The following is a 24122-nucleotide window of genomic DNA, read 5'->3' as shown; positions in this document are numbered from 1 at the left end:
CTTTGGTGAGTGGTTCTGAAAGCGGAGGTTGGACTGGATTTCAATCCTCACTGGCTTCCTTAGTCAAGGACCTTTGTGTAGAGGGCTCTGTAAAGGCTACAAAGCTTTATGCAGCAGAGCCTCAGAAAAGGTCATCCTGAGCAAGGGCTTATTTGGAAGACTGGTTTACACATATTTTAAAATTATTATAAGCTCCTTTAAAAATGTTCTAGCTCTGGAAGCTCTTTGTAAATATCTATTCAGGTTTTTATTTCTTTAGACCTTCAGATGTCCTTGGGATTCAGGCTGCTTTCATAGGAGACATTCAGAAAGATGTAGCAACTTACAGGCAAAAAAAAAATTGAAGATATTAAATAACATTCCAAGCTCTCAGTACAAGTTGTGGCAAATATAGAAATGGAAATTAGATCTTCCTTTCTATCTTAATCAATTCCTATGCTTCTGTTATTACTAAGTTGCAAAATTAGATAAACCTTCTGATTCCACTGAAGATAACAGATGGGTTTGGGGCAGAACAGACCAATGTGAATCACAAACAGAAGGCATTTGACCCACCATCAGGTTTTATTTTATAAATTGTTTGTACTGAAAAGAATGTTATTTTGGGAACTACCTATAAAACATATATATCTTGGTGGCTGTATTGGAGACCACATAATCTGACTTTAAAAATCCCATACTGATCAAAAGTGATAACTCTGGTCAAAATAACATCTATTACATCAAGCTATATAGTCTAGATAATATCTAGGTGCTAAACAGTCAAGATACTTGTAGGTTTTCAGTAAAAATGTGGTTAAAATGCCACTTGGATAAAATTTCAAAGCTAAAAAAGGAAAAGCAAAAATGAAAACAAAACACTAATTATGAACCTCAGAGATCTTTAGCATACATACAAAACCTCATCAGTTTAGTTGGAACATCTAAGCTTTGCTGATAAAAGCTTATCAATATTTCATAATATTCTCTTTTTTTCTTTCTAATTTCCCTTGAATATTATAATGGGCAAAACACCATTTCTAATCTCTTTGTCCAGACGGAGGTGATATGTAAAGAATGGATATTCAGTAAGAATCTCACCAGTTTCTGTGTTTATAAATTTGGTTCTTATAACTTGTATTTGTTTGCTAATTCCTAAGTAACTGATCACTGAATGATTCTTTAGATCTTAGCATCTGCAATCAAATCTCTTGTGATCTGTACCATTATTTAGATAATTTTCATTTACAGTCAGATCTGAAGTTCCTTGCATTGTCCTCCGTGATGGATAAGGTGCTAAGGTGTTGGGAAACTTAAAATCCAATAAAGTTTGTTAGAATTGCCTTATGATTAATACAATTAAGGCAAGAGAAGAAAATCGTTAGAAAAGGCTCAACAACCAAGATTATCGGAGCAAGAATATTTGGATAACAGTCCACAAATATTGGGAAGAAAAGAGTAAACAATAAAATGAAGAAACCAGATGATAAATCCATATTAAACATGTGTCAAGTGGGACTCAAAAGAAATGAGGAAGAAATTGTGAAAGAGGAAGGAGTATTGCAACGCTTGCTCAGATGTGAAAATCTGATAACATGTAAGAAAAATGGACAATTTATAGTTTATACAATATATATCTAGATGGTATATATCTAGAACTCTACACAGTATAACTTCACATGTGTAAACACTTGACATGATGTGTAGAGTATTTGTTAGAGATTAAAATCTCTTGTTAATTTCAATTTCTGAATATCATTTTCTAGCTAAAACCACAAATTGAGATTAGTGTAAGTTATGTGAATTTAAGCTGTAGTAATTTGTATTTAAACTTAAAAAAGAAAACCAATTCTTGATGTTAAGAAATCATGTACCAGATGTTGACAAGGCAGAGGGAATTAAATTTAGGAACAATTAATAATAGAAAGACTAAAGCCACCGGTATGTGCCACATTGAGACATGAGAGGGCTGAATGAGGCTAAAGAGTTATTCCCACTTCAAACCAACACAAACTAATCAAGCAAAATTCTTCTCTTGCTTTCTCCTTAACTGTGGTTGAAGCTGGCTGCCAAAAATGTGTTACTTAAGAGAAATAACTTTACATTGAGGAAAAATTATACTGCTTGTTATGGGCTGAATATTTGTGTATTTGCAAAATTCACACATTGAAGCTGTAACCCCTCAATCTGATGGTATTTGAAGATGGGTCTTTGGGAGGTAATTAGGGTTAAGTAAGGTCATGATGGTGGGGCCTGGTCTAGTGGGATTGGGCCCATATAAGAAGAAACACAAGGAAGCTCTTTTGCTCTCTCTCTTTTCCTTTCTCTGTATGCACAAAGAGGCCACGTGAGAACACAATAAGACAGTGGTCACCTATAAGGCAAGAGAAGAGGCTTCAGAATAAAACTAAACCTGACAGCACTTGGACTTCCCAGCCTCCAGAACCATGAGAAATAAATTTCTATTGTTTAAGCCACTCAGTCTATGGTATTTTGTTATGGCAGCTTGAGAAGACTAAGACATTCTTCAATTAGGTCAGAGTCTGAAAGTTTTGAGAAAGGCTATACTTGGCATCAGACTGAGAATTACGGCAACATGGCATAACTGAAATGTTCTCTTGCAGAAATAACGACTAGAGAATTAGCTCTAACACTGCTTGGATGGCAATAGATATTGGATTTAGAGTACAGTTGCATTTAACTGTTTCTACTAATGCCTACTGAGAACCTAATGAAGAGATTTCTCCACTCTCCACTTTTTTGCTCTAGTGACTAGGTGCTGTTCAGAGTCAATAAACTGCTGGCAAGCAAGCTTTAGAAAGAAATTAGGTATGACATTTCATGAGGACACATAAGGTGGTTCAGTCATACCTTCTCTTGGTTCTTATCATTCTTCTCATAAGGGCCGCCTCCACCTCCTCCACTTCCTCCTCCATCACCTCCTCCACCTCCTCCATCTCCACCTCCTCCTTCTTCTCCTCCACCATCTCCAGCTCCACTAACAGCAGGGCCTCCAAATCCACAGGTGGAACTTCCAGATACTCCTTTGAACTGGAAAGCTCCCTCACTTGGCCTCTTTTCCAAAGTCTCATTTTCCTTGTTTTCACTCTTCTTTCTATTCTTTTCTACACAGGGCACCACACCAAGTTGAAGCAAGCATTCCACAATGTTTAGCGCCACGTCACAGATACGAGAGCTGATGTCATGATTAAGGACAAGATAAACAGCCTTCAGAACTACCTGAGGAAGACAAGATAAACACAGCATGATTAAGTTACCTGCACTCCCTCTTCCTAAAGAGATTTGGTTATTCTGTTTAACCCATTTCCTTAGGCTAGTCTATGAAATTGGGTAGAAATAATTTAGACAATTGTCAAATTTTCCTATAAAAGTTGCCGTGGAATCTTGTGTATTTGCTTAATAGAGCATGTAAGTCACCCAAAGTATTAAAAATATATACATGTATTATCTCATGTACATCTTCCAAAACATGCTATGATATCAACAGTTAATGGGGTATTGAAGCATAGTGAGTTAATGGGAGAGTAATTATTTGCCCAAATGGAAAGTTGTTCTATTGATTTTTTAAAATAAAAGTGTTTTAATCCCCTGTCTTTCATTCATTACTAATAATGGATAAAGAACAATGATTTCCTTTTGCTCGTTCATGTCTGTATCATTATTCATATTTCATTTAAAGTACAAAATATTTGCATGTTTAAATTATGTTTCTTTATTGGCTTTAATATTGTAAATTATTTGCTAAGCCAGGATTCCTAATGTGCAATAAAATTTTGTGAAATATAGTTGTAAAATACAACAACCCCTTCATTTGCTAATAACTATACTCAAGACAGGCACTCTTGAGAATGCAAGCTTAAATCTTTTAAGAACTTCTATTCATTTTTTTCTGGCTACACAGGAGGTTTGTAGTCCTGTTGATATCAAAATAAAATAAATGAAGAATTTTTTTGCCCTCATTCTAGACATAAGAGACTTATTAAACACACACATGTATGTGTATTTATATATGTATATTCAGGATTCACTAATGGTTTTGGATTATAAAAATATTCTGAGATCAGATCAAATCTAATGCAATGCTTGAAAAAAAATAAGGTGCACCTATGATGGTTGACACATTGGTGAATTTTTTTCAATGGGTGGCTTTTTCATTTCAAGGTTTGATATTTCTAAGAATCTATATGCCCATTTTATACAACATTGCAAAAATGCACCAAATAATTAATATCTGTCTAACTTTGGTAAGAAAAATTCTTGCTTCTTACAGAAAGATCAAGCATTCCATTCTTGTGGACAAAGTTATTGGTCCCGTCAATATGTTCTGTGTCCTCTAGGTAGCTGTAGTTTATGCAGGAGTCTGTGAGGCTTCGAGGTAGGTTAGCACATGCCAGAGGTTCATGTGGCATCTCCGGGATAGGCACCTGGTTGCAGAGTTTCCTCATATGCTCATTGAAAAAGTCTGCGTAGCCTACGTTGAATGACGCCAAAGTGGTATTGAAGGTTGCAACTGTGATGGTGGAGATCTGAGATCGCACTAATAAAATGAAAGCAATGTCTTAGTTCTCCCTACATTAACCTACACTATCAGTTATACTATTACTTCAATCATGACCACAATAACAGCTGTAGTTTTTGAAAATATTTAACTTATAGTCTCAAAGCTACTCTCAACTCTCATGGGACTGCTGAAGCTACTAAGGCCATATGATGTGCGGAAAATATTAAAGATTGTAGAAAAATGTGAATTATAACTGGCTTCCTTAAGGCTGAGATTAGGATTTAACTTCTGTCTAACACTGACTTAGTTTAGTTGATCAGAATAGATGAATTTTACCCACTGTTAGATGATAGATCATACTGATATAAACTATTTGTTTATAGCATTTTTATCTAGCATATTAATGAACAACAAACATGAATAATTTTTTTCTCCTTTGGCTAAAAGTAACTGAAAATAAACTTATGGTGGTAACTAACAGATATCATTGAATACCTGAAATACAGTGCAGATCGAAGAGGGACTAAATTTATGCTTCTATGAGAACATAAGAAAAAAATCAATTATTCTGTTAAAAGTACAGAATGAGAACCTGTCTTGGATTATACCCAGAGACACATGTTTGCTGCACACAAAACACACAAGAACTTATCTAAAATAGAAGCTGTCTCAAAAAAAAAAAATTGGTGGCCTTGGAAGGCAGTGACTTTCCTCCCGCTGAAGGTATACAAGCCCTTCAGAGAGCTCTCATAGAGGGGATAGAAGCACTGAATCTAGATGTCTTCCAAGGTCTCTTTCAGCCCTGTGGGTCTATGAGCTTTTGAAAAGAAATATGAATGGCTTGTCCTTGCTCTCCCTCTGAGAGGTATGGTGTTTACAGTGTGGTGTTAAATAGTTCTTGCTACTAAGGATATGCTAAGAATGGCTAACAAGTAAATTACCAAGCAATTCAGCACAAGAATGCCAGTTTTCAGAAAACACAGGAAGCGGATTACAATGGGAAAGTAACATGGTGTAAGGACAGAAAACAAGAAAAGAAATCTGAACTCCTGCCCGTAGGCCTCACCTCCTACCCACCTTCCTTGACGGTGTTTTCTCCATGGCTGTTGGAGGGGTCCGGCAGGTCGCTTACCAGGGTGTGATGGGAGTGGGAATGCCTGGCGCTCAGACTCTCCATCTCAGTGGCTGCATCTGAACTGCCTCGCCGGGTCAATTTCCCTGGGATGAATAAGAGCACCACACATGAGGGTTTTAAAATCTGAAAGTTATTCTGCCAAGATATTGTCTTTCCCAAGGACAGCAGGGAGAGTGTGGGGCTGTTAGGAAAAGTGTGAAACACAGACAAAAAAGCAAGAACTGAACTTGCCATGGTGATATTCAGGGTCAGGATGATTGATGAAGCTGCCGGTGATAAGGTCAGCCCCAATCTTAGCCAAATGTCAGAAACCGTCTGTTGTGGCCCAGCTAGCTGTCAGCTCCCAATTTTAAATTGGCCTATTTAATATGCAATCCAGAAAGAAAAATATATATATATATATATTTTTTTTTCCTTTGCTGCTTTTTTGAAAAAAAATCCAAGTTTGATAAAAATCTGCTGTCTAGATTCACAATGGAAATTAATGCACAGAGCACCCTAAGGCCATGTTTCTTTGTCTAGAATGATCTAAGACATAAGATTACCTGTCTGATTTCACAGAACTCTTGCATAATTACTTTCATTATCTGGATTTATTGGCTGTGAAAACACAGCATTATTTTCATACTGGAGAACCTGAATTTGAGTCACAAATTTCTTGGCTGAATTGTTCAAGAAAGATTCAGATTTGCCCAGGAGCCCTAGATCCAGTTATAAACAGGTCACTTAAACTCTGCCCTATTTTGGAAGGCCTTGTCACCTAAAATGGTGGTTTGCCAGCCTCCTTTCTCAATTCCTCGCCTGTCTTCTCCCAGCCCAGAGAAACTTCCAAAGGAGAATGTGCTGCGCGTGGGGGACACATCCAGGTGGTCCTCGTGAAGCAGGAAGGGCACTCCCATTCTCCGTGGCCTCCTCTTGCCTGTGTGGTGGAATGGAATGGAGCCTTTCCTCTCTCGGTCTTCTTTGCGGCTCTTGAACTACAGTGATGAGAGGTGTAGAATTAGGCACAGGGCAAAGAAAAGGTTACAATCTGCTTCCCAAGGGGCTCCATGATCTGCAATAAAATACAAGAAATGTGCCAGGAAGAGGAGACCCAGAAAGTCACTGAATATCATCCAATAAAAATGGGAGAAATTTCACGTTAAAAGAGTGAAAGAAACTAAGTAAAAGGCCACATATTCCGTGGGCCTTTCTCCTGGGTTCGGTTAGACTAGTGGTTTGCAAAGTGTGGTCCCTGGACCAGCAGCATCAGCATCACTTGGGAACTTATTAGAAATGCAAATTCTCAGACATATTATATCAGACCCTCAGAAGCTGAGGTCCAGCAATGTGTGTTTTAACAAGTCTGGTAGGTAATTCTGATGCACACTAAAGTTTTCAAATCACAAGGTTAGAGTCACTACTTGAACCAGCCTCTCTTTTTCTGTTCCATTTTTCATGATGGTGATCCATTGTTTCAGTTAGCCAACTTTAAATGTGCGCCACTGTTCGTAAGAAGAGTCAAAGAAGATACAGACCATACATTGCCACAAACCCATTATTCCTACCAAACAAGTTCAAAACCAAGTGCAACTAAAAGTTTAGAATTGCTAGGGAAGCTTTTAAAATATAACAATTCCTTAGCCTACCTTCAGCAATTCTGGTTTAATTGGTCTGGGATTGAACCTGAAGATGTATTTTTTAAAGCTCCTTAAAAATTATCATATGCAGCCTGTATTGAAAACCACTTTTTTCCTTTCAAATGATCAATGTTTTAAGAAAATTGATAGCCATTGTCTTTTGTTGCATCATTAACAAAGGCAGAAAACTGCTTACTTAGCAATACTTTCAGCTCATAATAGGTTAATATCGTGTTCTGTGTTCTTCGTTGGCATAATTAAACTAACAGTTTTGAAAAAGAGAAAGCAAACCACTATATATATACATATACATAGGTCTACACATATTATTTTCTGTTTATCTCCAATTACTTACAAAAAAGAGAGGCAGAGTAATGGCAGAAAAATATAACGTGTTTAACTAGAAGACCTACTTTGGAGTTTGGACTCAATCTTGGGCAAACTACCTAAAATTTCTAAGGGTCAATTTCTTACCTGCAAAATGAGGAGAATAAGGATGTCATTGGATTAAATGAGAACTATTTGTATAAAGTACTTGATAAAAATAAGTTGAACCATACAAATGAAAGTTACCATCATTGTTACCATAACTACTTCCATCACCACACTACTTTACACTGCATTATGCATATGATCAGAATTGAGCTTCATGACAACCCTGTGGAGCATTTAGAATAGGAAGTTCATTCATATGCACAGAGGGACATGCACAGGGGTATGCTGCAAGTCAGTGTTACATCTAGGAGCTGACTTCGGTTTCTAAGGTCCCTTTCCCACCTCACCCCATACTGCAGTATGATCAGAAACATCTCATGTCCCACTGACATCTTTTATTTACCAAAATATCAAAGAGCATAAGCATTTCTACTCACCTTTTTAAAAATATTCATGCCCAGGTCTGAAGAAAGATCTGGGACTGCAGATCTACGCAGATTGGTCAGTGAAACCTTGGAAAAGGCCTCAGAACTAAGAGATTTTTCCTCCTCGTTACACTTCATGGTGAGATCCTTAATAAAGGTAGACAATGATCAAGGACTTAGGACTTTACATCCAAATACTGTTCTTATTGAAATGTCATATTTTTAATAGGGATGCGTCTATAGCTTCGACATCTTTGAACAATTGAACTTGTATGTCTGGACTTCTGGAATCCAAATTCTGCTAGTGAGAATATATATTTCATATTAATTGTAATTTCTGTTTGGAGTTTTCGGCAGTGAGGTCACGTAGCCCCAGATTTAGAATGCTAAGAAAATAGAAGATGGATCTCTCTTTTTTTTTTAATTAAAAAGAGTGTTGTTGTTTTTTTTTTCCCATTGAATGATTCGGTAAAGCAGATATCCACTTAGGCAGAATATCTACTACTAAAACAGATTATATTTCCTTTTAACTCTGCTATTGCTCATGTTTGTTTTCAGAATATGCAGAAAAAAATTTCAGACTCAGCCAATTCACATTTAAGTAAATCCAAACAAGTGGAACACACTACAAGTCACATTTTTCTCTACATTTTCAACACCTGGTGTTGATGAGAAAGAGGGCAAGAACAAGTGTTCAAGCTGGTATTAGGTCATTCATTTATCAAAAAGCAATTGCCATGAAGATATCACCATATCAGTACACATTCAGTTTACTTCTCCAAACATTTACAATAAATAGCAAGACTATCAAAATGCAATATTCCTAATGATGACATTAAGACACTGGAAAAAGTTGGCCAGGCGCGGTGGCTCATGCCTGTAATCCCAGCACTTTGGGAGGCTGAGGTATGCGGATCACGAGGTCAGGAGACCGAGACCATCCTGGCTAACACGGTGAAACCCTGTCTCTACTGAAAAAATACAAAAAAATTAGCCGGGCATGGTGGCAGGTGCCTGTAGTCCCAGCTATGCAGGAGGCTGAGGCAGGAGAATGGCGTGAACCCGGGAGGCGGAGCTTGCAGTGAGCCAAGATCGTGCCACTGCACCCCAGCCTGGGTGACAGAGCGAGACTTCATCTCAAAAAAAAAAAAAGACACTGGAAAATGTTGAGTTATGCAAAAGAGGTTACATCACGTTTAGTAAAATCCTATGTTACAGATTTTATGATATTGGTAATCAACAGATTAAATGTCAGAACTCTCTATTAATTACTACTTTGATTATCCAGAAGACCCAGTTTTCCACTATTCTAGATAAACAAAGACTTACACTAAATTAGCATGTGCAAGAGGTGCACTTCTTCAAATGATTAAGTGCTACAGCCAGCAAAGGGTCAAGCATGCAAGATGGAAGAGAAAAGATAATAGCAACAGTGTAACCCACCAACCAAAAAGTCAGCACTAGAGTACCTAAGAGCTGGATGCACAGAGAAAAAAAGAATCCATTATGGCAAAGTTGCTGGTTTGAATGACAATGAACTGAGTTTTTCTTACTTGGGTTTTGTGGGTGTTCACTAGTGAGGGAGCTGCCGCTACCATTGAGCTACTCCTGGGTCTGGGCAGGAGAGGAATATCTGGCTCCGGAGGCTTTTCTGGCTTCTCTTCCAACATGTGTCGCAGCCTTTGTAGATAGTACATCAGAGACCATTGAGTGCCTTCCTCAGACCAATGGGGCTGAAGTAGGCAGCGCAGAACAGCAACATCAAAGTAAGTGGCATAGCGGGACCTTTGGCATGGAGGTATCACAAGAGAGGCCCTGTTCCCAATGGCAGAAAGAAGATAATTATACTGGCAATCAAGCTTTCAGAGGGGCAGCACAGCATGGCTTATAGCTCTACTTTTCTCATTTGTTTAGTTATTCATTTACTTGTTTCTTACATAGTTTACTCTAATATCCTTCCAACTGGTCTCTCTCATTCCACTTTCACTAAACATCTCCTGAAAGTAGAGATACTGAGAGAGTTTTGAAGGATGGATAGGAATTAGCAAGGCAAAGCTGAGGTTTGGGCAGGAGGAAGGATTAGCGTTTCTGTCAGAGGGAACAATGCCTACAAAGGTATGAATTTTAAAAATCACGAGTTTAAAGGTGAGACCCTAGTAATTGGTGAGTAATTTGGGTGATGGACAATGATGAGAGTGAGAGCTATAGAAATAGATGAGGTTCAGATTACAATTCTTCCTTTATGCTAAGATCAGGTTTGACTTTTACCCCGATAGAAGTAGAAATGATATTTGCCTTGCCTACTTCATTGAGCTATTTTAATTTCAGTTGTGAAAATATTATGTAAAATAACTAAGGAAAAGCTACAAAATGCTAATAAACAGAAGTTTTGCTATGAGGAAAATAAATAAAATAAGTTTGAAAATTCTAAAGTTATATATCCTTGCAAGAGAGCAAGACTAACTTTTTAAAAATCTCAAGTTCCTGGGATTCTATTATTCAATTTAAACACATAATATATTCATTACCTAGTGTTCAATTTAATTCTACTACAAAGTAGTTTTAAGAAATTACTCAGATTAATACACCATCCCATGTATCTTAGGTGCAACAAATTGAATGTTTGTGTCCCACAAAATTCAGATTTAAAGGTAAGTTTAACTTTCTCACCTTGAACAACATGTGGTCTGGTAAAAAAGACAGACAATAAGTGACAAAATATAAACTTAGAACTTCCGGGATCCAAGATGGTATCTTAAATCTAAAATCTAAACTTAACTCCCAAGCACAATTTCCTTCTGATTTAGGTGATGCAAAAGAGAGATGTTTGTACCCTACCATGAACTAGCAAATGATGCTACCCACACACAAAGTGCTCTCACAAAAAACGCAGCCACAGAGAGTGAATAGGGATTTTCCTAAACTTCTTAGGCTCATATTTTTTTTTTAATTAAAAAATCTACGGCTCACTAGTGGTTCAAGAAAATAATTCCATAGGCCACAGCTACTATTTTAACCTAGTAACTAGAATAAAAACTATAGTGCCGGGCGCGGTGGCTCACGCCTGTAATCCCAGCACTTTGGAAGGCTGAGGCGGGCAGATCACAAGGTCAGGAGGTCGACACCATCCTGACTAACACGGTGAAACCCAGTCTCTACTAAAAATAGAAAAAAAAAAAAAAAAAAAAAAAGAGCCGGGCGTGGTGGCGGGCGCCTGTAGTCCCAGCTACTCCGGAGGCTGAGGCAGGAGGAGAATGGCGTGAACCCGGGAGGCGGAGCTTGCAGTGAGCAGATATAGCGCCACTGCACTCCAGCCTGGGCTACGGAGCGAGACTCCATCTCAAAAAAACAAAACAAAACAAAACAAAAATACTATGGAGTAAGGACTTGGATGTTTGGTGAAACTTTTGTCTCACTTGATACATTCGTTATGAGTCATTGGTAAAATACATTTCTGACTGTGTGTTTCAGTAAAAAGTTCAAAAATACAAATCCAAACCATATCTGTGCCCTGCAAATTATTTTTACAGCTCTTCTACTTCCCTATCGAAGCACATACCATACTTTATTATTTTTTCTCTTATTAATAGCATTGTCTGATAGGTTGAGGTACAATTGCCTGTGTACACAATGGTTTTGAATTTCAATGCTATCTTACAGTCTAATATTCTTGAATATTTTGACAAGTAGGAAATAAATATAAACTGAAGTTCAAACACAAAAGTGAGTTGGCAGTCATATGAAAAGAAGCCTTCTACAATCCCTAAATTCCCATATATGCTATGCCAGAGTTTATCCTTTTTCCAGAGACCTAGAATATTCTTTGGACCTCAGTTTTGTGACAACTTTTAATCTATCATAAAGTCTTACAGAATCTCCTTCCAACCACTTCTCATCAGTTCCACATACACCACCCTAGTCCTAGCCACTAACATCTCTCATCAGGCTTATTGCAATTACTTCCTATTAACCTACTAGTTTTTCCTCTTATTCCTCCACTCCCTGGCTCAAACTCCTTCATTATTCAATCACGTTAGAATAAAATGCAAGCTCCCTTACAGTAGTGAACCAGGCCTGAATAGTCTGGCTGGGTTTACCATTCCAAACTCATTCTCTATTATGCTTGCCCTGGTGTGCCAGTTATTGATTTATTGCCCCTCAGCCCCAAATACATTTTTGGGTAAAAAGCCCTGTTTTAATATTTTCTCAAATTGTCCAGCATGCCACTTGTTTACTCCTGAGACACTGAGTGCCACTTGTTTATCCTGAGACCCAGTTTGAAGGAAACTAAAAACTTTGATTTTCATTTCTACCCATTTCCTAAAAGGCTTTCACTGCTCTCCCTTCCCCCACCCATCCCATTTCTCCTTCTTAAAGATGCATGACGCACGCAACCCACTCCTCTCAGCCTATCATTTATACCTCAGATGATAGGATTTCTTTTCCCCTGCCCCCATGCTGTAATCTTGGATTTATAAACAAAAGACAAAGTATAGCGTTGGCTGGCTACTAGCTGGGTAATTTTAGGTCCTCAAGGCTTTATGACAATCATTTGATTTATTATAAGAGCCTGTGAAACTGTTGTTTTCTTGACTAGGCTGCTATGGTTAAGACAGTTATTATTAGTTCGACCAAATTATTTCCTCCCCATTGGAATAGCTGGTAGCTGTTCTTCACCCGTTACCCTCTGCCCCACACTTTAAAGTCCCCAAATGTTTCTAGTTAGTAAATTAGATTAGGGAGTTCCATAAATTACTTCAAATCCCTAGAGCAGTGCTCCATATGAGATAACCATGAACCACGTTCATGAGAATCCTTCCTTCCAAGAAGGATACGAAGGAGGGAGGTTGTTAAAAACGCAGGCACCAGATCTTGCCCCAGACTTCCTAAACCAGAATTTCAGAGGATGTGGTCCAGGAATCTTTATTTTAAACATTCTCAGGTACTCCTTAAATACTCTTTTTAAAAAATAAACAAATTGCTTTATTGGATATCAATAAACTACACACATTAACTATACAAAACGTTTCCTTGATGCAAAATGTATGAAATATAAGTACCAATGTACTTTTAAAAATGTAAACATCTTCCTCCCAGGCCTACCTGTTGGGCTCCCAAAATAGTTCTGGGAGATACATTGGGCAGACCAGAGCACCCCACTTAGGCCACCGACAAGTGACAACTATTACTTACAGTCCCTCGAGACATTGTTAAATTGCCTGGGAAACAGGTGCCAACCACGCCCAACAGGAAGCTGAAATAGCTGCTCAGGCCCAGAGCATCTTAGGCTCTAGACACGTCCTGGTGTCAGCCACCACCTTCGAAGGCCCCGTGGCTGAAACTGGGGGTGGATTATTGCATAGTCAAACCTTGGAGGGTGGCCTGAGGGCTCCTTCGGGGAGGGAGTGGGGAGGGTCCCCTGACTGGAGTGGACACAGTCTGTCAGCTCTTGTCCTGTAGCTCAAACTGCTGTATCCAAACAGTTCTGAATACACAAACACATGCAGAAAAGCCAGTTCAAGAATGCCCCCAAGCTGGGGCTGCCAGCTGCCCTCCCGCCAGCCATCCACAGACATGGCCATGGGAAGGCTTCTTTCAGAGTCCACTGAGGGATCCAGGCAGAGGAAACAGAACCAGAAAATGGTTTTCATCAAAGTCTTGTGCGGCTGATGCATCCAGAAATGGGGCGCTCAGGAGGGAATTCTGTGGCATAAGGACATGGTGTACTCCTTCCTTCTGGAGCTTGGGGAAGCTGCTGGTTGACGGGGGCAGGGTGTCAGGTAGGGAGAGGAAGAGGGAGCCTCTAGGGTCAGTGAGGGCCCCCTGAGCAGCTCGACTCTTGGTGCTTGTGGAGCAGGGCCATTCGGGAGAAGGTTCGAGCGCACGCCTGGCACTGGTACTTCTTGACGTCCAAGTGGGTCTGGAGGTGGGCCCGCAGGTTGGAGCGGTCGGCGAAGGCACGGCTGCAGTGGGGACAGGAGAAGGGCTTCTCACCAGTGTGGGTCCGGACATGGCCCCGCAGTAGCCAGGGTCTGGAGAAGGCCTTCCCGCAGGTTTCGCAGCAGAAAGGCAGCGTGTGGCTTCGGATGTGTCTCTTGAGGTCACCCAGGCTGAGGCATTCCTTATCGCAGTATTGGCAGTTGAAGGCTTTCTGAAACTGGGAATCCTTGGACTCAGAGACCTGGGCCAGCTGCCTGGGCACTTGGCCCAAGCCTGGGAAGGTGGTATCGGCCTCCGCCTCCAAGGAAGACACTGAAGTGGAGGAGAAAGACGAAGAAGGCTGTGAGCGTGGGCTGGGGGACTGGGAGCCTTTCCCGCTGTCCTCATCCGACAGTGCGGTCAGTTCTGCCGCCTTGGGACTGTCTTGGGAGAGTCTCAGTTGGAAGGAGGCCCTGGCAGTTGGTTGTGCTTGGAGCGCCAGGAAAGCGTCCCAGATGAGTGTTGGCAGCGAAGCAGTGGGGTTAAGGTGGGCCTGGTGGTAGGTCTGCTGGAAGGTAAACTCTGGATTCGAGTCCGGCAGTTTGCTGTAGTTGGGCTTCCAATCAGGGTCAGGGAGCTTCCTGACGAGGAAAGAGCGCGGCATGGTGGCCGAGGCAAGTAGGTCGCTGAGTAGTGCAGAAGTAGTGCAGGCGACCCACTCACTAGGCCGAGCCTTGGAGCAATGACTGCAGCCGCCCTGCCAACTCCCTTAAGTACTCCAGAGGAGCAGGGTGGGACCTTTCCGGCCACGCCTCTTTTATCACTTTCGTGCCAATTGGAGGCGTGCCTCCCGCTAAGGCCACGCTCTGAGCAAGTGGGCCGGGCCTGGCTGGGCTCGCGCCTTAGTGGGCCGGGCCTGGCTGGGCTCGCGCGTTAGCGGCCCGGGCCTGCCTTACTTTTTTTTTTTAGTGGCGCGATATCGGCTCACTACAACCTCCACTTCCGGGTTCAAGTGATTCTCCTGCCTCAGTCTCCTGAGTAGCTGAGATTACAGGTGCCCGCCACCACCCCTGGCTAATTTTTGTATTTTTAGTAGAGATGAGGTTTCGCCATGTTGGCCAGGCTGGTCTCAAACATCTGACCTCAGGTGACCCACCCGCCTTGGCTTCCCAAAGTGCTAGGATTACAGGCGTGAACCACCACGCCCAGGCTTGAACACTCTTAATAATCCTATATGGAATCGCCGTAACTGAGAAGATATGCTGACGGTGTTGTCCCTGAGGGCAACGGATGACTAAATTGGTATCTTTCTCTATATACAAAATGTATTGTCTGAAAGTAATTACCAACTGTACAGTTGAGTCCCATAAGCATTAACTATTTTCTAACAGGGTATGTTAGTTCAGCAGATGATGGGCTGCAGAACAGCAAGATTCCAACAACGTAAGGCTGTGATCAGAGACTAGAAACATATCTGTATCTTATATAATCAAAGTTTGTTAAGTAAAATCACATTTCAATTGATTGATATTGAAAGAGACTCCATTTGAAAATATCAATAAATTAACAAGGCGTTTGGTAGCAAATATTTAAGTACCTCACTTTAAGATGTTATCCAATCACTACTTTATTTGACTTAATGTGTTAGCTGTACTGCACGTAATATTCAATAAAAAGCAAGAACTATCAATAAATATTTTTATTTCATTTAAGACAGTATTATCAGGTACGATCAAAGTATCATCATCCAATAAAAGTCATTTTAATTAACCAGCAGACTAACATGTGAGAAATAAATTTTCACAACTAGATAAAAATGACATGAGGGAGGCCGGGCATGGTGGCTCATACCTGTAATCCGAGCACTTTGGGAGGCTGAGGCAGGCGGATCACAAGTTCAGGAAATTGAGACCATCCTGGCTAACACGGTGAAACCCCGTCTCTACTAAAAATACAAAAAATAGCCGGGCGTGGTGGTGGGCGCCTATAGTCCCAGCTGCTTGGGAGGCTGAGGCAGGAGAATGGCATGAACCCGGGAGGCAGAGCTTGCAGTGAGCCGAGATAGCACCACTGCACTCCAGCCTGGGTGACAGAGCAAGACTCCCGTCTCAAAAAAAAAAAAATGACATGAGGGAAGCTTCTTAGATCATGTAATAGAAAAGTTCTTTTCAACTCTAATATCCTCTGAATCTAAAAGTTATTTCCTGGAAAAAAATTAAAAATGAAAATGTTATAAAAGAATATGAATACAACTTTTCTTCTAAATGATATATGTAAAAATAATGAAGAAAAGCATATTATAAAAAGTTATTAATGTTTATAGCTACCCGATGGCTCATGGATGATTTTCACTTATTTTAAAAATATTTTATGTATTTACATTTTTTCTGTAATTGACCCTATACAAAATTATATGCATAAGAATAAACAACATATTATGACAGAAAAGAATTTCAAAACTGGCAAGAATTTCTTTAGTCTATTTTCCAAGCAACTATGGCTCTGGAAAGTCAAGTTATCATTAATTAGGGTTGAGACCTGACAGCAGAAAGTATTGAAGGCAGATAAGCACTCCGGAAATAACAATCTATGGAAGCAAAGAACTGTCAGTCTTGACTCTATGCAGTATTTACTGAAGCATAAATTAACTCTCTGCATATAGTAATTAAAGATGAAATCTAACATTAATTTAAAAACTAGCTACAGAGTGCAGAGAAGACTGATGTGCAGTTCACTCAAGTTCAGAGCAAAAGAGATAATGAATTGTATTTGATACATGCAGACAGCTTTTGTTACTAGGATATTTGCATTGTTTTGTTATTAAAGTTCTCTTCTTTTCTGATTAATACATGAGCTCTTCCAATAAAGACACATGAACATTTGTATTTTCTGAAAGCTTTACTTTGCATCATTTCCATGGCAACCAACCACTGCAGCTGGGCAGAGAGAAAACCTAATTCATTTTTCCAAAGTGCCACTGATTCATGTCTAATTAACACATGTGGGTGTATGTTGCTGTGGGTGACTACACACATATATGTCATGGAATGCATATAAATATATATAGAGAGAGAGAGCTTGAGTATAGACATATCAGAGAATAAGAAAAAAATATCTGTTCACAAATAGTAGTCTTGAACATTATAGCTGGCTTTTGTTTTTACCGGCAAATCAGAATGGAACCATTAACACTTGATTTTGTCAGAGAAAAGAAACATCATTTTACTGTCTATATGTCTATATTTGTAAATTTCTATGCTTACTATGGATAAGAAAAATTATATAAGAAATATAAGCTAATGAATATTTTTATGACCTCGGGATTTTACACTGATCTTGGTTTTTATGATATGTTTAAAAGTCAGACAGAAGCATAGCATTTGAAGTAAAAGATTACTTATTCTTATTTGAAATTAAGTTAAACTTTTTGGAATTTGTATGAAACAGAATTAGTGGAGGAGGAATGCTCAATAATTGATGTGAAAAAATATGTACAGAAATAGCCATAAAATTTTAATATATTAAATGATGGTGACATTATCATAATTATAGCCAGCCTCCAACATAGCCCCCAATGATCCTTGCCTCCTGCTATTCACATTCTAGTGTGGTCCCTTCCCACTCTGCACTAAAGTTAGTTGGTCTGATCCAAAGAGTATAGCAGAATTGATGGTATGTCATTTCAGAGATTAGGTTATAAAAGATTAGGTTATAGAAGATTAGGTTATAGAAGATTAGGTTATAAAAGCATCCATTTTTGATGCTCCCTTTCTTTCTTGAATAATTTGTTTTGGGGAAACCAGCTTCTATGTTATGAGCAGCCCTATGGAGAGACACAGATGGTGAGGAATTGTGTCCTCTGGCCAACGGCCATCTGAGTGAGCTTGAAAGCAAAGCCTCCAAACCAGTCAACCTTTCAGATACCTGCAGGCCTGGCCAACAGCTTGAGAGACTGCGCCACAATCACTCAGCTAAGCTGTTTCAGCATTCATAATCCTCAGAAACTATGCAAAAAAAAAAATGTCCTTTGTTTTAAACTGCTAGGATTTGGGAGAATTTGTTATATAGAAACTGACAACTAATACAGATTTTGGAACCAAGACAAAACCCTAATTTTGAAAATGGTTTCTTAACAAGAAGTAAGGGGTGTACTATTGGGAACTGGAAAAGGAGAATCCTTGTTATGTAGTAACAGAAAGTTGCTTAGCTGTGATGTGGAAAGTTAAAAAATAAGTGCCTAACAAACTGGGTAATCTAACAAAGGAGACTTCCAAATAAAATGTTGAAGGTGCCTTCTAATTTCTTCCTGCTCTTATAGTAAGTTGAGGGAGAAAAGTTATGAACTAAAGGAAGAACTGTTAAAGACTAATGAGCTGGAACTTGATTTTGAAAAATCTCAGCTTCTCCAGATGGGAAATAATGCTAAAATTAAGAAATGGCTTCCAATAATACATCAAATATAAAGAACTTTTGGAAAAATGTGGTCTAAAGATGAAGCCAAGGGTGGGAGTTGCACAGTTATTTGTTAAGACTTCAGAATGATCTCAGGCCATACCCAAGAATACCGTTCCATTAGATAAAAGGCCCTTTCGGAGCTTGCAGTGAGCCGAGATTGCGCCACTGCACTCCAGCCTGGGCGACAGAGCGAGACTTCGTTTAAAAAAAAAAAAAAAAAACCCTCTAAATTAAACGTTGAGCATGTGATTCAAATCCAAATATTTATAACTTCTTTTACATATATATATATATAACTTCTAAGAAACTTAAGGGCACTTAAGTTTCTTAGAGATTCAACAGAAGCACAAAATAGAAATGAGATTATCTCAAAGAGATTTGTAGTTGCAGATCTTTTCCATTCTAGTGGACCCTAAAAAGATTCACAGTGAACCCATAAAGTTTTAAAAATAATTATATCAGCAAAAACACTTCCAGAGACAGTACAAGAGGAAAAAAGAGGCTATTAGACTCCCAAAACTTTACTGGCAGGAAGCAAGCTGAGGAAACTACTCAGCTGTAAACACATGCTATCTTTTTTGAAAAAGGAATGCTGATTTGGAGGATAGAATTAACAGCCCAGAGGGTGGAGCCAAGAACCATGGGCAAGAATAGCACTGAGTTTTAATCAAGGACCTTCCAACATTTTTCCACTTTAATTTCAAAACTAATAAGGACCAGTGCCTCTCATTTTCTCTCTTTGATTATACATGTCCAGAGCAGGTATCCTATGCCTATTTTACCATTGTATGTTGGGCGTGTTTGGTGCAGATAATCATATCTCTTTAGTCCACAGGTATTTTAAATCACTTCGGTAACATCTCATAGATAATAGATGAGTAGGAAGTAATGATTAATGTAGAAATACTTGTTTGGAAGCAGTTGCAGAAATCCAAATAAAGGCTGAGTATGGCAGCTCACACCTGTAATCCCAGCACTGTGAAAGGCTGAGGCAGGAGGATCACTTGAGGCCAGGAGTTCAAGTCAAGCCTGGGCAACATAGCAAGACCGTGTCTCTACAAAAGAATGTTTTTAAAAATAGTGGGACTTGGTGGTGCACACTGTATTCTTATCTACTTGGGAGGCTGTGGCAGAAGAATTGTTTAAGCCTAGGAGTCTGAGGTTACAGTGAGCTGTGATCATGCCACTGCACTCCAGTCTGAGTGACAGAGTGAGACCCTGTCTCTAAAAAATTAAATTAAAAAAGGAAATCCAAGTAAGAAATGATAAGGATATGAACCAAGCCAGTGACTATGAGGTTGGAGAAAAAAGATTTGACAGACATTAAGAGCGCAGAATGTAAAGGACATGGTGTGGCATGAACCTCATATTTTTGACTAGAATATCTAGGCCAATAATGGTGGCATATACTGACATAGAAATAAATGAATATATGAATATTTAAATAATACAATAAATGTAGAGACTCTAGTACAATTTTGTACCATAGATATCCAAAAAGGTAGTTCTTATTGTTAGTCTCTTAGTCTGTGTCCTAAGTAACTACCTTTCCCCAAATTTGATTTAATTATGTCATTGATAACTTTGTTGTCATCAAATAAAATGAAACCCTTGTGGAGGTGCTGGTGGTCATAATGGTTACTTTTGAGTCAGTGGAAGGCTAATATACGAAGAGTTTGTACATCTTCAAAAGAACTGTGTAGCCAGATTTTAGGAGAAACACCCTTGATTCCCATCTGATGGTGTTCACACCCTTTATCTCTTCTCTTGAGTGCAGGCAGGAACTGTGATTTATTTATGACCAATAAAATATGGAAAAGGTAAAGGGATGTCACTCCCATAAATAGGTTACCTTACATGACGAAGGTAATGAGACATCACTCCTGTGGTTATGTCACATTATAAACACTGTATTAGCAAGATTTCTCTCCCTTGCTGGGTTTGAACAAATCAGCTGCCATATTTTGAGGTAGCTTATGAAGAGGGCCATGTGGAAAACAACTGTGGGCAGGCTTCAGAAACTAAGACCAGACACCAGCCAATATCCAGCAAGAAAACAAGGACCTTAGTCCTAGAACTGCAAGGAAATGAATTCTGTCAACAACCTGAGAGAAACTGTAACTGGATATTTCCCCAGTTACGCCTGTGAGGCAACTGCAGTCCATGCCAACACCTAGATTTCAGCTTGGTAAGACCCTGAAGCAGAGAACACAACTAAGTTGTGCCTGGGTTTTCCCCTACAATTGAAAGATAATAAATGTGTGTTACAGAGCAGTTAAAAAAAATGCAAGAACCATAGACAGAAACTACAGAAAAGCAAATTTTGATCACATATAAGAAGGACATTCCACTAAACAGAGCTACCTAAAACTAAAACAAGCTTCATGAGGGAGCACTAAATTGATCATTGCTTAAAGTCGTTAGTACATCAGCTAAGTTATAGGAGATGGGATTGATTATCCTCACAGAGTTCCTTCCATACTACTTTTAAAATTTTTAACTTTCAAATTTTTGTTTTAAATTGATGGATAATATTATATATTTATGAAGTACAATGTGATGTTTTAATATATGTTTATATTATGGCATGATTAACTCAAACTAAGTTACAGATTCATCATCATCTCACATACCTTTTTTGTGGTAAAAATATTTAAAATCTGCTCTTTTAGTAATTTTGAAATAAACAATGCTTTATTGTTTATTATAGTCACCACTCTGTGCAATAGATCACTAAAGCTCCTTCCTCTCACCTAACTGAAATTTTATACCCTTTGATCGGCATCTCCCTTTCCCCATCCATCCCCCTCTCCCAGCTTCTGATAACTACCATTCTACTCTACTTCTACAAGTTCAACACTTTTTAAGATTCCATGTATATTATATGATTTTAAATGCTTATCACCATTGACCTGGGACAGTAAATCAGTGGATAAATACAAACAACCCTGTTTACACAACCAAAGTTGCTATCAAAATTTCATATTCTCTACCAGCAGAAGATTATTCAACTGGGCCACTTGCTTTTAAAGTCCAAAGAAAGACACAAAGACATATACATTATTTACATATTATTTTTTTAAAGGGCAAGATAGTAGTATTTTGGTTAAAAAATTGTATTAATATGACTGTGCTTTAAACAATTCTAAGAAATCTTTCAAAAACAATGCACCCATGTAGCCTGATTCCAGTGCCAGTTGGAGGTAGATCATTTAAAAATTATCAAATGAAAAGGTAAGTCAGATAAAAAGCAAAAAAAAAAAAAAAAAAAAAAAAGCAGGGGTTGGCCGGGCATGGTAGATCACACCTGTAATCCCAGCACTTTGGGAGGCCGAGGTGAGCAGATCAAAAGGTCTGGAGTTCAAGACCAGCCTGGCCAACATGGTGAAACCCTGTCTCTACTAAAAATACAAAAATTAGTCGGGCGTGGTGGCAGGCACCTGTAATCCCAGCTACTCGGGAGGCTGAGGCAGGAGAATTGCTTGAATCCAAGAGGTAGAGATTGCAGTGAGCCGAGATTATGCCACTGTACTTCAGCCTGGACAACAGAGGAAGATTCCGTCACCAAAAAAAAAAAAAAAAAAAAAAGCAGGGGTTGCAATCCTAGTCTCTGACAAAACAGACTTTAAACCAACAAGGATCACAAAAGACAAAGAAGGGCATTACATAATGGTAAAGGGAACAATTCAATAGGAAGAGCTATTTTAAATACATATGCACCCAATACAGGAGCACCCAGATTCATAAAACAAGTTCTTAGAGACCTACAAAGAGACTTAGACTCTCAAACAGTAATAGTGGGAGACTTTAACACCCCAATGTCAGTATTAGTCAGATCAATGAGACAGAAAATTAACAAGGATATTCAGGGCTTGAACTAAGCTCTAGATCAAGTGGGCTTAGTAGACGTTTACAGAACTCTCTACCCCAAATCAACAGAATATTCATTCTTCTCAGTGCCATATGGCACTTATTCTAAAATCGACTACATAATTGGAAGTAGAACACTCCTCAGCAAATGCAATAGAACTGAAATCATAACAAACAGTCTCACAGACCACACAGTGTAATCAAATTAGAAATCAGGATTAAGAAACTCACTCAAAACCACATGATTTCATGAAAATTGAACAACTTGCTCCTGAATGACTCCTGGGTAAATAATGAAATTAAGGCAGAAATCAAGAAGTTCTTTGAAACCAATGAGAACAAAGAGACAACGTACCAGAATCTCTGGGACACAGCTAAAGCAGTGTTAAGAGGGAAATTTATAGCACTAAATGTCCATGTCAGAAAGCTAAAAAGATCTCAAATTGATATGCTAACATCACAGTTAAAAGAGCTAGAAAGGCAAGAACAAACTAATCCAAAAGCTAGCAGAAGACAAGAAATAACTAAGATCAGGGAAGAATTGAAGGAGATAGGGACATGAAAAACCCTCCAAAAAATCAACAAATCCAGGAGCTTTTTTTTTTTTTTTAAAATAACAAAACAAATAGACCACTAGCTAGACTAATAAAGAAGAAGAGAGAGAAGAATCAAATAGACACAGTAAAAAATGATAAAAGGGATATCACCAATGACCCCACAGAAATGCAAACTACCATCAGAGAATACTATAAACACCTCTATGCAAATAAATTAGAAAATCTGGAAGAAAGGGATAAATTCCTGGATGCATACAACCTACCAAGACTAAACCAGGAAGAAGTTGAATCCCCAAATAGCCCAATAACAAGCTCTGAAATTGAGGCAGTAATTAATAGCCTACCAACCAAAAAAAGCCCAGGACCAGATGGATTCACAGCTGAATTCTGCCAGAAATACAAAGAAGAGCTGACACCATTCCTTCTGAAACTATTCCAAACAATTAAAAAGGAGGGATTCCTCCCTAACTCATTTATGAAGCCAGCATCATCCTGATATCAATACCAGGAAGAGACACAACAAAAAAAATTTCAGGCCAATATCTCTGATGAACATTGATGCAAAAATCCTCAATAAAATACTGGCAAACCAAATGCAGCAGCACATCAAAAAAGATATCCACCATGACCAAGTTGGCTTCATCACTGGGAAGCAAGGCTGGTTCAATGCATGCAAATCAATAAATGTAATTCATCACATAAACAGAACTAAAGACAAAAAGCACATGATTATCTCAATAGACACAGAAAAGACCTTTGATAAAACCCAACATCCCTTCATGTTAAAAATTCTCAGTACCTAGGTACTGATGGAACATATCTCAAAACAATAAGAGCTGTTTATGACAAACCATAGCCAATACCCTACTGAATGGGCAAAAGCTGGAAGCATTCCCTTTGAAAACTGGTACAAGATAAGGATGCCCTCTCTCACCACTCCTATTCAACATAGTATTGGAAGTTATGGCCAGGGCAATAAGGCAAGAGAAAGAAATAAAGGTATTAAAATAGGAAGAGAGGAAGTCAAGTTGTCTCAAGTGTCCAGACAACATGATTTTTATGTAGAAAACCCCATCATCTCAGCCCAAAAACTTCTTGAACTGCTAAGCAACTTCAGCAGTCTCAGTATACAAAATCAATGTGCAAAAATCACAAGCATTCCTTTACACCAACAATAGGCAAGCAGCGAGCCAAATCATGAATGAA

General features: G+C 38.9%; 2 protein-coding genes across 5 annotated transcripts in view; both read right to left on the bottom strand.

The window, feature by feature from the left end:
- The window catches only part of UNC80 (unc-80 homolog, NALCN channel complex subunit), a 230340-nt gene that overhangs the window by 178513 nt on the left and 27705 nt on the right, over window positions 1-24122 (bottom strand). For all 4 annotated transcript variants that reach the window (XM_054477213.1, XM_054477211.1, XM_054477214.1 and 1 more), the window contains exons 8-13: window positions 9669-9930; window positions 8128-8262; window positions 6397-6613; window positions 5579-5719; window positions 4269-4537; window positions 2851-3219 (exon numbers count right to left, since the gene is read on the bottom strand). In XM_054477213.1, the coding sequence (XP_054333188.1) occupies window positions 2851-3219; window positions 4269-4537; window positions 5579-5719; window positions 6397-6613; window positions 8128-8262; window positions 9669-9930 (1393 nt within the window). The remainder of the gene's footprint in view (window positions 1-2850; window positions 3220-4268; window positions 4538-5578; window positions 5720-6396; window positions 6614-8127; window positions 8263-9668; window positions 9931-24122) is intronic.
- On the bottom strand, window positions 13925-14698 carry LOC129031200 (zinc finger protein SNAI1-like). Its single transcript, XM_054477189.1, has one exon. The coding sequence runs from the start codon at window positions 14696-14698 to the stop codon at window positions 13925-13927; it is 774 nt and encodes a 257-aa protein (XP_054333164.1).

The sequence above is a fragment of the Pongo pygmaeus genome, chromosome 11, assembly GCF_028885625.2.
Source record: "Pongo pygmaeus isolate AG05252 chromosome 11, NHGRI_mPonPyg2-v2.0_pri, whole genome shotgun sequence".
Classification (NCBI taxonomy): domain Eukaryota; kingdom Metazoa; phylum Chordata; class Mammalia; order Primates; family Hominidae; genus Pongo; species Pongo pygmaeus.
Note: the sequence above shows the minus strand (reverse complement) of the source record. Positions and strands in the feature narration are given on the sequence as shown.